The sequence below is a fragment of the Ursus maritimus genome, unplaced genomic scaffold, assembly GCF_017311325.1.
Source record: "Ursus maritimus isolate PB19 unplaced genomic scaffold, ASM1731132v1 scaffold_1, whole genome shotgun sequence".
Taxonomy (NCBI): Eukaryota; Metazoa; Chordata; class Mammalia; order Carnivora; family Ursidae; genus Ursus; species Ursus maritimus.
The window spans coordinates 45,971,275-45,988,755 of NW_024423343.1; the positions used below are offsets into that span (position 1 = coordinate 45,971,275).

The window sequence follows — 17,481 nt, forward strand, 5'->3', positions numbered from 1 at the left end:
TTTCTTCCTGGATAATATCCATTGATGTAAGTGGGGTGTTAAAGTCCCCAATTATTGTATAACTGTCAATTTCTTCCTTTATGTCTGTTAATATTTGCTTTATGTGTGTAGGTGCTCCATTTGGGGTGCATAGATATTTATAATTATATCCTCTTGTTGAATTGATTCCTTTATCATTATGTAATGCCCTTCTTTTTCTCTTATTATAGTCTTTGCTTTAAAGTCTCATTTTTCATCCTTTTACTTTCAGTCTGAGTTTAAAGTGAGTTTCTTGTAGTCAGCATATAGATGGGTCTTCTTTATTTATTCATTCACCACCCTATGCCTTTTGATTGGAGTACTTGGATCGTTTACTGATTACTGATAGGTATATATTTATTGCCATTTTTAAATTTTGTTTTCTGGTTGTTTTTGTAGTTCACTGTTCCTTTCTTCTCTTGCTCCCTTTCCTTGTAATCTATGATTTTCTGTAGTGTTATGTTTGGCTTTTTTCTTTTCACTTTTTGTGTATTTATTATAGGTTTTGGGTTTGTGGTTACCGTGAAATTCATATGTAGCATCCTAAGTATATAATGGTCTATATTAAGTCTATATTATGACCACTTATGTTTGAGCACATTCTTTTTTCAAGTTTTATTTACCTATTTTAGAGAGAGAAAGAGAGAGAGAGAGAGAGAGTGCACACAAGCAGGGGGAGGGGCAGAGGGAGAGGAAGAGAATCTCAAACAGACTCCTCACTGAGCAGGAGCCTGACAGGGGGCTCACTCTCAAAACCCTGAGATTATGACTTGAGCTGAAACCAAGAGTCAGCCACTTAACCAACTGGGCCACCCAGGTGCCCCCATTTGAGCACATTCTTAAACGTTTTTACTCCCTTCTCCATGTTTTATGTATATGTTGTCATATTTTACATCATTTTATTCATAATTTTCTTTGAATTATGGTTTTTTCTTCTCCACTTAAGGCAGTCCTTTTAACATTTCTTATAAGACTTGTTTGGTGGTGATGACCTCCTTTAAATTTTGTTTGTGAAATTATTTATCCTTCCATTTTGAATGACAATCTTGCTAGGTAGGATATTCTTGGTTGTAGGGTTTTTTTCTTTTAGCACTTTGAATGTATCATGCTACTCCCTTCTGGCCTGTAAAGTTTCTGCAGAAAAATCAGGTGATAGCCTTATAGGGTTTCCCCTAATACATAAAATTTTGCTTCTTTCTTGCTGCTTTTAAAGTTCTCTTTATCTTTAATCTTTGCTTTTTAATTATGTGTCATGGTGTGGACCTCCTTGGGTTCATCTTGTTTGGAACTCTGTTTGCTTCCTGAACCTGGATTTCTGTTTCCTTCCCCAGGTTAGAGAAGTTTTCAGTTATTATTTTTTCAAATAAGTTTTCTGCTTCTTTCTCTTTTTTTCTGAGACCATATAATGAGAATGTTTGTTTGCTTAATGTTGTCCAAGAGATCCCTTAACCTGTCCTCATTTTTAAAATCTCTTACTTTCTTTTTTTCTTTTTGCTATTCATCTTGAGTGCTTTCTATTATCCTGCTTTTCAGATAGCTGATCTATTTTTCTGCATCTGCTAATCTATTGTTGATTCCCTCTAGTGTTTTGTTTTCATTTCAGTTGTGTTCTTCAACTCTGATTGCTTCTTTTTTGTATTTTCTCTTTGTTGAAATTCTTAATGAATTCTTCCAGTCGTCTCTCCAGTCCAGTAAGCATAGTTATGATCATTACTTTAAACTATTTATCAGGCATATTTCTTATCTCCCTTTCATTTAGTTACTTTTATGACCTTTTATCTTATTCTTTCATTTGTAGCATATTCCTGTATCATTTTGCTTGACTCTCTATGTTGTTTCTATGAATTAAGTAAAACAGCTACTTCTAAACCTGAAGGAATGGTTTTCTGGATAGTCATCTCCTGTGCCTATTATGCGTGCCTGGTGATTTTGGCTGGCTGGCTGGAACTGTGGCTGGTGTGGACTGGGGTCTCAAAGCACTTCATGCTGGGGCTGCCCTGGTGGGATGGCTGGAGCTGAAGTAGACATGTCTCAGGTGGTCCTGGGGCTCTTCACATAGAGAATGCCCTGTCAGGACAGCTAAAGCTGAATTGGGTGCAAGCCAGAGGGTCTGGGGTGCTCCACACAGGGTATCCCGGCAGAGAGGCTGGAGCCAAGCTGGGGTGCAGGCTGGGGTGGGGTGGCACAGAGTGCTCTGTGCAGGGATTGCTCTAGTAGGGTAGCTGGAGCCTAGGTGAGGCACCAGCCAGGAGGTCCTTAGGTGCCCTGTGCAGGGAACACTCTGGCAAGACAGCTGTAGCTTAAGTTGGTAGGGCAAGACAGAGTATCCTAGGATGCTCTGTGCTGGGGGTGTGTTGGCACAGCAGCTAGAGCCAAAGTGGAGTGCAGACCAGGGTATCCCAAAGTGGTCCATACAGGGTGTGCCCTGGTGGGACAGTTGGAACAGAGGAGGGCCCTGGCTGTGGTTTCTGGGGTGATCGATGCAAGAAGCACCCTGGCAGGTAGCTAGATCTGAAGCAGGCATGAGCTAGGAGATCTCAGAGCACTCTGCACTGGGAGTGCCCTAGGAGCCAAAGTGGGGTGGGCCTGGAGCATTCCAGGGTGCTTTGCCCCTGTATCATCTTGGCAAGATGGCTGGAACTGTAGTGAGCACTGACCAGCCAGAGCACCTGGACCCTGCTTCTTTCCATGCTATTAAGGAAGAGAAGGAATGTAAACTGTGGTGTTTGCCAGCCCTCCAACCTGGAAAGAGTTCCAGCAGCTCCCTTTCCTTTTGGGAGGGTTCTAGGGTTAGTTCCTTTATGTTCTAGTTGTTCTTTTAAACCATGGCTTTTGTTTTCCTGTAGCCCAGGGCATCAAGGTTGGAGTGGGCTGGGGGCACAGAGCTCACTGAGGCGGCAGGCCAGCTATGACTCTCATCTGTGCTATCAAGATGGAGGGGGAATGTAGGGACACCTGGGTGGCTCAGTCAGTTAAGCGTCTGCCTTCAGCTCAGGTCATGATCTCAGGGTCCTCGGATCGAGCCTCACGTTGGGCTCCCTGCTCAGCAGGGACTCTGCTTGTCCCTCTGCCCCTCACTCTGCTTGTGCTCTTTCTCTCTCTCAAATAAATAATTCAAATCTTTAAAAAAAAAAAAAAAGATGGAGGGGGAATGTAAACCATGGCTCACCAACCCCTTGGACCTGGAACGTTCCAACAGTTTGAATTCTTTATTACATAGGTTACTTAGCTCCAATTCATTAAGGCCTTTTTCTGGGGATTTGTCATGTTCTTTGGTTTGGAACACATTCCTATGTCTCCCCATTTTGCCTGTTTCTCTATCTATACATATTAGGCAAAATAGCTAACCTCCCTTAGCCTTTATTTATTTATTTAACTTATAATGTATTATTTGTTTCAGGAGTACAGGTCCATGATTCATCAGTCTTACACAACACCCAGCGCTCACCACAACACATACCCTCCCCAGTGTCTGTCACCAACCACCCCATCTCCCATCCCCCTCCCTGCTAGCAACCCTCATTTTGTTTCTCAAGATTAAGAGTCTCTTATGGTTTGTCTCACTCTCTGGTTTAATCTTGTTTCATTTTTTCCTCTCTTTCCCTATGATCCTCTGCCCTGTTTCTTAAATTCCACATATCGGTGAGATCACATGATAATTGTCTTTCTCTGACTTATTTCACTTAGCATAATACCCTCCAGTTCCATCCACGTGGTTGCAAATGGCAAGATTTCATTTCTTGATGGCTGCATAATATTCCATCGTGTATATATACCACAACTTCTTTATCCATTCATCTGTCCAGTGGCATCCGGGCTCTTTTCATAGTTCGACTATTGTGGACATTGCTGCTATAAACATTGGGGTGCAGGTGCCTCTTTGGATCATTACATTTGTATCTTTGGGGTAGATACATAGTAGTGCAATTGCTAGGTTGTAGGGTAGCTCTATATTCACCTTTTTGGGGAACTTCCATACTGTTTTCCAGGGTGCCTGCACCAGCTTGTATTCCCACCAACAGCATAGGAGGGTTCCCCTTTCTCCGCATCCTCACCAACATCTGTCGTTTCCTGGTTTGTTAATTTTAGCCATTCTGACCTATGCGAGGTGGTATCTCACTGTGGTTTCGATTTGTATTTCCCTGATGCCATGTGATGTTGAGCACTTTTTCATGTGTCTGTTGGCCATTTGAATGTCGTCTTTGGAGAAAAGTCTGTTCCTGTCTTCTGTCCATTTCTTGATAGGATTATTTGTTCTTTGGGTGTTTGATAAGTTCTTTATGGAGTTTAGATACTACCCTTTATCTGATATATCATTTGCAAGTATCTTCTCCCATTCTGTCAGTTGTCTTTTGGTTTTGTCGACTATTTCCTTTGCTGTGCAAAAAGCTTTTTATCTTGATCCCAATAGGTCATTTTTGCCTTTGTTTCCCTTGCCTTTGGAGACATGTCTAGCAAGAAGTTGCTGCAGCTGAGGTGACAGAGGTTGCTGCCTCTGTTCTCTAGGATTTTGATGGATTCCTGTCTCACATTTAGGTCTTTCATCCATTTGGAGTCTATTTTTGTGTATGGTGTAATGAAATGGTCCAGTTTCATTCTTCTGCATGTGGCTGTCCAATTTTCCCAACTAGTGATTTGTCCTGTCCCTGAATAAAGTCCCTGAAGGTTCCTGTCTTGCCAGTAACTGCTTTAAAATTAGTAAGTGGGTCTCCTTTGCTTATGGCTTAGATACTTTTCAATCTGTTGCTTTTGTGCTGGATCTCAGGGCAAAGGAGTTTGTGCACAAGCCCTATAATAGCGGGATTTCTGTACCTTATAGTTCTATGAGTCTCCTGATTTTTATTGCCCAGATTTTCAATACCAGACATTTTGGGAGCTCATCTTTCCAGTGCCAGCTCAAAGGGTTGGGTTGCCTAGTGTGGGGAATAGTCCCTTCACTCCTCAAAAGAGAGTCTCATATTTTGGGAATCCTTCCCAATTGTGGGGTCACCACGTCAGCAGTGGGGTCCAGAGAAAGGTCATATCTTTGCTTTTTCTATTCTTCTCAGTGCATCTCTTGTCTTTTGTTGTTAATATATTAAATTGTTGTGAATACATTGTTCATCTAATTCTCTAGTTCCTCCCTTTCAGAGGAAAATTATTCTATATGTAGCTATAAGTCTGTTGTGTTCCTGGGAGGAGGTAAGTTCAGGGTCTTCGTACACCACCGTCTTGGATTCCCCTCCTCCCTAATTTTATAGGTCCTCTTTTTTTCCCAGTACCTAATGATCCTGATGAAAAAGCACAACAATAATGGCTGTAAGAACTCAGTTGTCAAAATGTAGCCTTCAAATGCCAGTTAGTTTGCAGTGATGATCACGAGTTCTTAAATGGAGATAACCTTGGTTAACAAGGTTGAGCCATAAAAGCAACTCCTTATAATTTAAATTCATCAAATGTAGTGTCAAAAAACAGTAACTAATATTTGCCTAGCCTGTGTTTTTCCTCTATACCACCTTATTTAAGTTTTCCATCAGCCATGTAAGGGAGGTGCGTGAGAAATCTAGATGCCCCACCAATCCTTATAATTCAGAATATCTAAAAGAAAAAGACTGATCTCCCCCAGTCACCCAGTTACCCCAATAATCAATAATGAACACTAAGTGGAAAAATATAGTAACAATAAAATATCTGTAAAAGTACATGTTAATAATTAAATGTTTCTGTATCTAATGAACACAGATCTTTCAGAAGTTATCTAAGTTAGAAATCAGGGTTTTGAAATACTATTTATTACAGAAAGCTGGATATTAGGGGTAAATTTAAGCTAAATAAATATACTTTTTAAAAATACTTTCTATGTAAAACAAAAATCTGTTTTTCTAGACAGAAATATATAAAATAAAAATTATTTTGCACTATTTACTCCATGTTGCTTAATAGCCACAATTATGCTTTTCAGTATTGTATTTAGGAAAGGTTTTTAACTAAGCTGTTCAAGTGTGTAATAAGCCCTGAGACTCCTGGGAATGTAATTATCTGGTTTGTTTTGAATCAGACTGTCTGCAGTTAGTCTAGTGTTTTAATAAGGTCTATAAGGATTAGAATCAGTCAACATATGAATTATGAAACTTCTAGTCAACCTGAAGTACAGACCAAAAAAAAAAAAAAAAAAAAAAAGCTAAATCATGTGGGAAATTGGGTATCCCTACAGGACTGTGGTATATTATTTACAACCATAATAAGTATAGGTTTGAAAACTAGGAAATGTAAAATTCAATCAAGAAAGGTTTTGTCTTGAAGGGAGAAAAAATCATATAGTTCTCAACATGTAAACTTTCCCAACAGAAGCAGGTAGGTCTTTATCTACTACAGCTAACAAGGTGGAAGGAAGTGTGACTACAGTTTTGATAAATCCAGGCAATTTTAAAATGTGGTCTCTAGGCTTATCTAATTTAGAAAGAAAATGGTTTTCACAATTTTCTTCCTGAGAAATTTGCCATATATATATATTTTAATGAAAATGTTTTTCCATCATTTGCAATTGATTTTATTACCTTTTTGGTATTTAATATTATAAATTGATTATAATCAATGTGATTTTTTCTAGTCAAACTCTGAAAATGTTTTTATTAAAAAAAAAAAATCCCAGTTGGCCAGAAGTCCACAGACTCCCCCCCCCAAAAAAAAGAGGCTCAAAATAAAGGAAAAGATAAGAAAGTCAAGGAAAGAATTTATTTATTTATTTATTTATTTATTTATTTATTTTTTAAGATTTTATTTTATTTATGTGACAGAGACAGCCAGTGAGAGAGGGAACACAAGCAGGGGGAGTGGGAGAGGAAGAAGCAGGCTCCCAGCGGAGGAGCCTGATGTGGGGCTCGATCCCAGAACGCTGGGATCACGCCCTGAGCTGAAGGCAGCCGCTTAACTACTGCGCCACCCAGGCGCCCCAGGAAAGAATTTATTTTGATAGAGCAAACAAATCCAAATCTAAGACAATAGAACAGAGTTCTCAAAAGAAATTAATCCCACAATTGCTTCAGAGAGAGCTTACTGATAGAATTAATCTATCTCCCTATAAACCATAATAGAAAATCTACCTATAAAAAGGCCACAAAGTGATTTTAAGAAGTCTAGTCAAAGTGACACTGTGGTATAGTTTTAACTGGTACCATATCAACGCATGTAGTTTAGGGAAAGATCCTTAATTAACTGTCACAAGTATCAAGTACTGATAGGTGAATCACTTATGATAAATTCATTAAAAAATCTAACTCCATCCAACTACCTTTTCTATAGTTCTTATATATTAGGCATCCCATATTAATTTCCCTTCTGAGATGAGAATGTGATGACTAGTTCATGAACATCATCTGTTTGGCAGCTATGCTTCTGATTGTGATTTATGAAATCTATTTTCTATTACAATCAGTTCCGTGTGAGCTTAGCTTGGGTCCTGCATAACAACTCCAGAATATTTGTCAAGACTCTAGACTATCCCAGTGGGAGACCAGGCCCTGGAACAAAGATAGCCACAGCCTGGGTTACACTCTACAGGGATCCAAATGGGAGTGTCTATGTCAAACAGCAGTGCTGAGGTCATAATCTGCACTGTGTTTGTAAGTGGATTCAGAGCCCAATTCCCATTAAAACTAACCAAATGTATTTCTACTACTGTATTAATTTATGTTACACAAAATGTCCGAAAACATGGCAGCCAAGGTAATGATTCTAAAAGATATTCTAGGGGTACCTGGCTGGCTCAGTCATTACAGCATGCAACTCTTGATCTCAGGGTTTTAAGTTAAAGCCTCATGTTGGGTGTGGAGATTACTTAAAAAAAAAACAGGGGCACCTGGATGGCTCAGTCGGTTAAGCATCTGACTCTTGATCTCAGCTCAGGTCTTGATCTCAGGGTTGTGAGTTCAAGCCCCGTGTTGGGCTCCACACTGGGCATGGAGTCTACTTAAAGAATAATAAATAAATAAAATAAAATTTAAATAAATAAATAAAAGATATTCTAAAACCCCAAAATACAAACTGCCTGAACTTGAGTATGGTTCAGTTAGATGAGCAGAAGGGCTCTTGAGGGAGATCTAACACCCTAAGTGTAAATAGCCTTTGTGTCATTATATTGTCTTACGTTTAAAGTCCAAATAATTTTTTTAAGTGGAGAGGGAGGGGATGTTGTATCATTTTCTCACTTAGGTATTTTGGGTACTGCAATTTTATTTTACATTCTATCACATTATCTTAACAAGTCTTCTCATTGAATGGAAAAATAATTTGTACTCACCTTTAATAGTAAAAACATGAACTTTGGAGAACATGAAATATAAAGAATTCAAGTTCATTATATAAACAAAGGGTATTCAAATATATTTATTTTGCCACAGGGAGTATAATAATGGAAAAAGTAATAATTGAATATTTACTAGATTACATGACAGTTTAGGGAGGAATGTTTTGTAGCTTACCCAAAATTAAAGAATACATAAAGGGGATGCCTGGGTGGTGGAATTGGTTGAGCATCCAGCTCTTGGTTTCCGCTCAGGTTGTCATCTCAGGGTTGTGGCATTGAGACCTGGGTCAGGCTCCATGCTCAGCATGGAATCTACCTGGGATTTTTCTCTCCTTCTCCCTGTGCCCCTCCCCCCTCTCTAAATTAAGTAAATTTTTTAAAAAAATGCATCAAGTACATTTTTAGATTTATTATCTTTAATGAACTATGTTTAACATTTTACAAATCTTCAGATTGTTACAGTTTTCAGCAGTAAATATACTAATAATGGCAATAAATACAGTGAAATGTGAGATTCCTCTGTTGAAATACAAAAGATAGAAATACTTAGAAACAAGAGGGCAATATGTCAACTTAAGGTCTGAGATGGAAATTAACATGGTCAAATTCTTTACAGTGCCAAATACATGGGTAAATGAGAAGCTCTTTCACTATAAATGAATACAGACTTTGAGCTTCACCTTTCTGGGAAGTTTTGAGGGACATTATTTGACCTACAGATTCCTAATACTCTATATGTATTGATATCAGAGGATTCAAACACAGAAAGTGATCTGAAAATGATTGCCAAAGCAAAGAAGTGCTTTTATTCCTCAACATTTGTGACCTTCGTGGTATACTGCATATTATAAAAGGGCATAAACCCTGTACAACTGCATAAATGTCATAAAAATTGACTTTATAAAGTCTCAAGATCATAATATGTATTCAAAAATACATACAGCTGTGCTTTAGTAAACGAATCCATCAGTTAATTGAGGGATAATTTTGCTTTTAAGATATATCCAAAGTATATACAAAGGATCCACAAATGTTAACAATTTGTGATCAAAATTCTCAAAGAGTTTCGTTTGCAAAAAACTGTTGGTTTTCAATTTAAAAATTTAAGAAAGTTGTGAATATTGTAGGGTAATTATTGGGTTAAGAAAAAGTAGATGGCTTCAGCTTTTTAACAGGAAATTTGTGAACTACTCACAAACGAGAAGTTACACATTTTTGATCATTAGAAAAGGTAAATTGCCTATACTTACCCCATTGAGAACAGAATGTGCAGTGTATAAAAAAAATATTTTATTCTGAAACCAAAAAAAAGTATTTCTAGAAAAGCCCCTGGGGATACATCTCATTTCCTTTACATAAGAATGAATAAGGGGCATATTTGAATGATATACCCTTACATCAACATGTGTATTCCATTACCAAGCTAAAAGATGAAACATTTTTATTTAAAGGTGGGGAAAATATAAACTTAAATATCGAAGTGCAACATTTTACTATATAGTCTCTAACTTCATTCCAACGTAATTTATCAATATAAACTGGATTCAAAAAAACACAAGAGAAATACTACTTGCATGCAAAATTCATTGTTCCAACGTGAAACACTAGGTCTATATTTTTTAATTAACAAAAACTGCACATCTGTTTAATTTGGCTAACGGAAAGAAAATCACATTAAAGAAAGATGTTAGCGTATCCTTCCAATAAAGCAAGTCTCTATCAAAGGCACTTCAGCAGAGCACTAACTCTGTAACCTTTTCCAAGTCATTTTCACTTATGCCACTTGTAATGCATCTTTCTGCAGACCAAGAAGAAACCTCCTACTCAAAAAACTAGACCTAGGTATTACCCCAAATATTTCTCTCTCCTATGGATTGGGTAAAATATGGCAAACTTTTGCCTAGCTTTTTAAGTTCTTTGGGTTAATACAGAAAGGCGTGTTATCGGACAGGTTAAGTGTTATAGGAAAAACTGAAGTAATTATAGGAAAAAATTGGCTGAAGTCTACGATCTTGGGGGGGATAAAATGGTTGTCTTTCATTGACTATCCATCTATAATTTGACTAAAGCTAATATGGCTAATTTTGCTTCTTTCAAATCGTTTATGTGCCTTGGGTCTCTATGTTGCTCCCATGTTGAATAGAAGAGGATGAGAAATAATTTAGTTTTACTTTGCCCCCAAGGGAAAGGGGAAGCTGCTTCAGACATTTGCCTTCATGGAAATTTTAAGAAAAATGGGATGAGTTGATTTTAATTAACTAAGAGCTTTATTTTTAGGACATATGAATGATAATTCAGAGTTGAAGACAATTATAATTAAAAACAGCTGTTGAATGTGTTCATACTGAATTCTTTGCGATGATGGAAAAGCGCATGGATATATTACTTCCAAAACTAGAAAAAAATGTTGCAAATGCTATGAGTGATTTAAAAAAACTTTTATTTCTCCATTAAATTGAAACGTTTTCTACATCTTTTATGAATGTCAAGAGAAAAACATCTGGATATATACCCTAATATTCTGAAGGTATTTTTGAGTCTTGGGGAAATAGAATTTATCTTCCTGCTTATCAACATTTCAAAAAAAAATGAAATGTTTATTTCCTTTAGCTTCACATATTTTTTAATAAACTGAAAGTTTCTTATGAACACCTAAATATTAATTTTTAAATCAAATTTAAAGTGAATTAATTGGGGGGGGATAGAAAAAATATCTTAAAGCTGATTTTAGCCTACATGTATCAGTGAGTCTTAAACTAAAGATATGGGTTTTATTTTCAAATTGATAAAAGTTTTCCTTGACAGCTAAGCTCATTTCACTATAGAAGCAGGGAAAAGAGAAAATTTAAAATAAAAATGAAAGTATCAGAGCATTCATTTTTCAGATTTCTAAATAACAGGTTAACACCTTACCATTTATTCTGTGAAGTTATATCCAAAAGCAGCCAAAGAGCTGCTGTTTCCCTCTCTAACAACCAAGTAGCTTTTTGCCCATCTTAAATGAGTAAGATTTCTTTTGGGGTTGATACAGTACACATATCGTTTATTGCAAAAAAAGAAATATTGTTTGGCCTTTAAAATTCTAGAGCAACATCAATTGAAAACATTTATCGTTATTTTCACCTATAGGCAGAGAACATAATATTACTATTTCACAAGACTATGATGCCCAAAGAATACAGTTTCATTTCTAAATGTTTGACAAGGGCAGGCATCAAATCAGAGGCAAGATTTTTGAAAGCAACTTTAGGAGTACACATTTCACTGTTATTCTTAAGAGAGGGCTAAATTGGCTGATTGAGCAACATTTTCAGATAACTAACATCTTGAAGCTATTTTACATTTTGAGCTCTTGGATACATCACCTGAAAATAAATGAAAAGAATAGGCCAGAAAAAGCATTTCTTGGTATCTTTCTCTTTCGTTAGTGAATTGCCATTTTACTATTTACTCTGCTTGAGACATGTCCAGGGACCATGAGATTGCTCAGTCTCCACTTCTTAAAAAGTTCTTAAGCAATTTACAAGAAGCAAGAATAAACAGCACGAGACAGCAGAGACACAACCACCCTCAATGTTAATTTATGGGAATCAGGGGGCGTTCCTCTCGCTTCTTCCAGATATTAGTCTTGCTATCTTTTTTGGCTAGTGGTGGTCTGCCCCTTTTTTTAGTGGGGGATATATTGGCTTCAAAATCTTCAGCAGTGCTTTTTCTTCCTGGAGACTCTTCCCCAGGGTGTTCCATGATAGCTCCACTCCCTCCATCTAGGATGTGCCTTAAAGCTGGGTCCTCAGGGGAGCAGACAGTGGTTCCACTCTCACTACTGCTCAGGTCTAAATCTTCTAAGTAGAGGATCTTAGGTTGATGCATGCTTTTGATGAAAGTTTTCTCCCTCTCGAGTTTTCTGCTTGAGTGGTGCTCATTCATGTCTACCCCAGAGTCCAAACTCGTGTCATTGCTCTGGGCTCTCTTGCCCTTTTTCAGGTCTATAAAGGAATGTCTCACTTGTGCGACTGGTTTTCCATCAAGAGACACAAACCATGCTCTGGGATGGGGGGAAGGCTTTCCTTTGGACAGCTCCAGGAGTGTCTGCTCTGAAATTCCTTGAAGCTCTGATGAAAAGGGAGTCATTACAACAGCTTCATTTAGTGTTCCAGGAACAGAAACAGATTCTAGTAAGCTGTTTGAATACCGGCTCCAATCTGAAGTTTGGGATGGCAAGCTCTGTTGACCTTCAAGTGGGATATTCTCTTCTCTGGCATCTGGGGGCTGTGCATGAGAATGCACTGGCATTTTGGGCAGTGTCTGTGTAAAGTTCTCTCTACTTACTGGTTCCATCAATTGGCCATAGACTAACTGTCCCTTTCTTGGCAAAGTAGCTGACTTAGCAGTATGTAACTGCTCTGGAGTGGAGAAAAGGTCAGATGTTTGAAGGATGGCAATGGGTTGGCTGTAGATATGCATAAGCTGTTCAGGAATGTGGGAATGTCCATACACCTCTTCATTACCTGTGAGGTATCTCTTTTCCTCTTGTGCATCAGCTAGAGATGAAGATAGATTGTTGTTAATATGTTTAGGTTGTTTGGACCCTACATTGGTCTCCAAAGACTGTGTTGGGTTTCTTGAGTAATTGCTCTGATTGGCTGATAGAAATGGAACATCTTCATTGTAGATTTTAAAATTGTCCCGAGTTTTTACCATGGAAACTCTTTCTTCTGCTTCTGCCTTTGATGGCTCCTTTTTCTGAGGGCTATATGAGGAGTTTTTGGCATTAAATAACTGTGATTTGTCCTCAGCTTTTAATGCCACTTTGACTGAACTGATATGATTTATGTGTGTTGTTGAAGTTGTCTGGTCTCTCTTGAGGACTTCAAGTTTAGTGATATTTCTTTCTCTTTTCTGCGGAGTACCACACTTATCCCTAGAGTAGAAGAGATGGCAAAAAGTGTTTAAAACTTATGATCTAGAAGAGTCATAAAAAAAGAACTCTCCCATGATATATGTATTATATATGAAATTCTACTGTTAGAGTATATCCACTTTTATTTTACTCTACATATTGTAAAGATCAAATTACTTATTTTTATAAAGAAACTTTGTAACACCTAGAACACACTGACATGACACTATAATGATAGTTTTCTGTGTTTATACATATTAATATTTGTCTTACCTGCAATAACAAAGAAGTACGGCAAAAAATCCAATGACAATGACTATTGTGCCTCCTAATATGGCTGTGAGAAACACTGTGTGGTAGGCAGTTATGTCCCTTGAGTCTCCGTTTATACCTGAACCTAAATGGTTCAATATAAACAAACAGAGAAAATACATTATTTTAGATCAAATTTTCAACCACGTCCTAGTCTGGGGAAGGCAGATTAAGTATGTGTACACAGTTGTATTTGGTCGTTCCCGTCTCAATGGCAGGCTTCCCAGGGGGTGCAGCATATGTTCCCTACACTTCGGGCTTTATCAGTTGACTTGTTCTGCTCAATGAAATGTGAACACCTTAAATGAGGCTGCATGATATGGCCCTGCCCTCTTGCTAAGATCCTCTAATATATGAACAGTGTATACCAAAGTGTTGCTCTTCCTTCAGCCTATATTCTGGAATGAGAACAAATGTTGAACTGAACCAAGCCAAGCCCAACAGTCATGACAGTGGCTTCCAGGCCAGACATTGAGGAAATTTGCTTCAGGAGGCAGTAAAACTGACCCAAGTTGTATGGTAGCAAAATATTTGATGGAATAAACTAGGAGAAAATATTTCTGTGCCCAGAGGTTTGGGGATAGAATGTTGGTAGTGAGGGTTGACTTGTTAGCTGTGTTCCATTTAAAAAAAAATTTTTTTAAAGATAAATTCAAAAAAGAGTTTGCCAAGGTAAGTAGGTATGACGGGTTTTCTAGAAAGAATCCAAAAATTGGGGGACTTGAAGGATTCAAAGTTGCAACTCTTTCAGCCTGACCTCTAGATTAAGAAGATGCCATGCAGAGGCACAAATGACCCACTATCTTCCTGTATGAGAACGCATAGATACACTGCTGTTGTAAGCAGCTTAGCTGCAGTAAAAGTGGATTAATGCCTTGGGATGCTCGGTTATAGGCTATGGAGATTCTGCATGAAAATAAATGCAACTAATGTTGAGGTAACCTGTTTTACTATCACTAAGACTGCACTTTGTAACAAGTCTACTGATCATTATCAACTAGAGTCTAATATGTATTCGGGATGATAAGGGATGAGACAACTGGTTTTCTGGCAAACTCTACCATGAGAAATGTCCAGAATAAAAGACTGGGCATCACAGGGTCTTTAGATCCTTTAACTTTTGCATCATCTAATTTGATAAAAAAATAAAGTAATAATAATGATAGTAGTAAAGGTTTTGGAGAATCAGTACTCTGGTTATGCATACAAACTTCGGATCTAGTGTGCCTCAATTAGAATCCTAGTCTCACTATTTCTTTCTTAAGAGAAACTTGTTATTTAATTTTCTTTAAATACATACCTTTCTCCCACCCTCACCCATTTGGGGGAGGAACAGAAAACTCCCACCCCCTCCATTCAGGAGATTCCATGTAGAAAGCCTGATACAGTGAGGATGCAGTATAAAAACACTGTTTACAAAAGGGAAGAAGGTATCTGTTGCTACCTTAACCTTCAGACACCCCCACCCCCCATCACCACCTGACCCTTTTGCTCCTTTAGAAAAAGTCCCTGGGAATTCATTTGCGTGTAGAACAAGCCCTTCCTCTAGAGGCGTACTCAAACCCCAACATCACTGTTTACTTCTCTCATTAATTTCTTGGGCAAGTTTCATTACTTTGTCTTAGTTCGTATCTGTCGGATCTCACCTATGTGGGTTGTTACAAGGATTAAGTTAATACTTATTAAAACGCTTAGTGCTTAGCACATGAGCAGTCAGAAAGTGTTAGCTGTATGTCACCATTGTTGCTGAATGAAGCTGCATGGTTATAAAAGAGCGGGCACTCCAGTATTGGCCACACTTTCCCTACGTATGTGGTAAGTGATAATAAAGTGCTTATCATCTCTGATAGACGACCAGGTATAGCACTGCACAATCTGAACTTTCTTCAAACAGAAGTAAGAGTAACAGTTCAGTCTACAGATTCTTATTAAGGATCCAGAGCTGCAATGGAGGAAAGTTTGTTAATAACTGGGTGAAATTCAACTTCTAAGGATATATGAATATACGGTTCCACAGTAGAATAACGCTAACACTTTTTCATTACAAAGGATTCCAATGGAACACACTTTTGGAAATATGAGGCTGATACTGTTGGGTTTCCCCAAAATTCTATATGTATGACAATAGCAAAAAGTATGCGTGTGTGTGTGCGTGTGTATGTGTGTGTGTGTGCGCGCGCGCACGCCTAAAAAGAGAAAGGGAGAAAATTATATTCTCACTTAAATGTATTTGAAAATGCATATTTAAAAACAGTCCTAAGTACTTGTTTATTAAACTCTACTATAGAAATCTATGAAAAACGACTTCAATTTCTTGCACTTATTTTCCAAGAAATTCTAGAATTCTATTTAAGATTTATTTTAAAAAGAGATATAGTTTGTTATTAACCAAATTGTAAGTAAAGTAGCTTCAGCACACCAGACACTAGTCCATCAGAGGACCAGCTTGGATTTTACAAAATGTGATTTGACTCACAATCTAAAATTGGGGGGGGGGTGGATATTAGGGATCATCATATCCAACTTCTACAATTTAGAAATAAGAAAACTAATACTAAGGTGGGTAAGTACCTATTTCAGGCTCAGCCAGATATTTACTGGCAAAACCAGAGCTATAATCAAGCTAGCTATATTTCTCGTATAGTATTCTTTTGACTGTGATATGCTTGCGGGTGGATTTTTGGAAGCATCACTAGAAGCTATCTAATTCAAACTAAATGGGAATCCCACACTTCTATTTTAGTGCTCTGATTCACCCCAGATCTTTTCTGACATACAAGCTAAAACAAAACTTCCACCTACTCTAGAAAATTATTTGACTTTTGTAATCCATAGTCGTATAAATTGGTTTCAAGTATATTTTTGTGTAAAGCACATTTCTCTATAAAACTCAAGTGTTCTTTAGGTTATTTTTATTAGAAATGAAATAACTTGGATTTAGTTGAAGTATTCAGTATTGTTATTTTTCATTAATATTTCATTATAGCTGCAAATCAAGAATGAAATAAGGCCAGACAGCTGGTAAGACTGCAGGATATTTTACATCATGAAGAACAAAAGTAACCACCCTCTGGTTTCTGAATAAATAATCTCGTAAGCACTAAAGTTCAAACAAAAACAGGGAGAACATCTCCCTTGATCATAATGGTTAATGGCTCATATTTCTTCTCTTGGAATACTAAATTTGGGTTTCATTGGGAAAAAAGTCTTGTTACCTTGTATGGTTTAAAATTCAAAGGTTAGCAATATAAAATGAAAAAAATTAAACTATTAAAAAAGACATTTTCAGAAAGAACAGAGCCTTCAAATTACTAATAGACAGCAATATAGGTGATTGAATGCTGCAGAGAAATATATGTAAAATGTCACCCACATCCTGGATCACGGTGTTCTTGGGACTGTTCCCAACTAGCACGAAATAGCCAGGTTGCAACCACCTCTCAGCTGGGAGCCGAGACCCTCAATAAACCAAAAGAATTCTCTGAAACATGATTAAAGATGTAGGAATGACATATGTATTCAACCTGCACACTCTCCCAAAACGTTACTAAAGTGACACTGAAAGTTTTGCTTTGTTTTGTTTTTATAAATAAACCACCCACAGGTTAAAGGAGAAAAGATAAAAGAGCAAGAAGATGCCGAAGGCTGGAAAGTTGACTTAGCAAAGCTGGCAACAGGGAAAGCCAAGAAGCAACTGAGTTGATACTGGTGAGCACCCAAAAGGCCCACAAAGTGGGAGCAGGCCCATGGTGCAAGCAGCCTATACAACCACAGGTTAGAAGACTTTAAGAAACATTGCATGTTTTATCCATTAAATCTTGAGTATTTTGAGAGATTTACACGACTCAAGATGCATGTGTGATTTCCTTACTAAAAATCATATATAATCTGATAGCATGTTAAATCTAGGAAAAATAAAATATTCATTTGTCCTCAAATATGAAAGATGGTTCCTAGTGGACAAGTC

The 17,481-nt window shown here is 37.5% G+C and overlaps 1 protein-coding gene across 1 annotated transcript in view; it reads right to left on the reverse strand.

Moving 5' to 3' along the window:
- Positions 1-8,698: 8,698 nt before the first annotated feature.
- FAM171B (family with sequence similarity 171 member B) overlaps positions 8,699-17,481 on the reverse strand; it is a 61,662-nt gene continuing 52,879 nt past the window's right edge. The window contains exons 7-8 of the mRNA XM_040643089.1: positions 13,476-13,599; positions 8,699-13,223 (exon numbers count right to left, since the gene is read on the reverse strand). Of these exons, the coding sequence (XP_040499023.1) occupies positions 11,879-13,223; positions 13,476-13,599 (1,469 nt within the window). The 3' untranslated portion in view covers positions 8,699-11,878. The remainder of the gene's footprint in view (positions 13,224-13,475; positions 13,600-17,481) is intronic.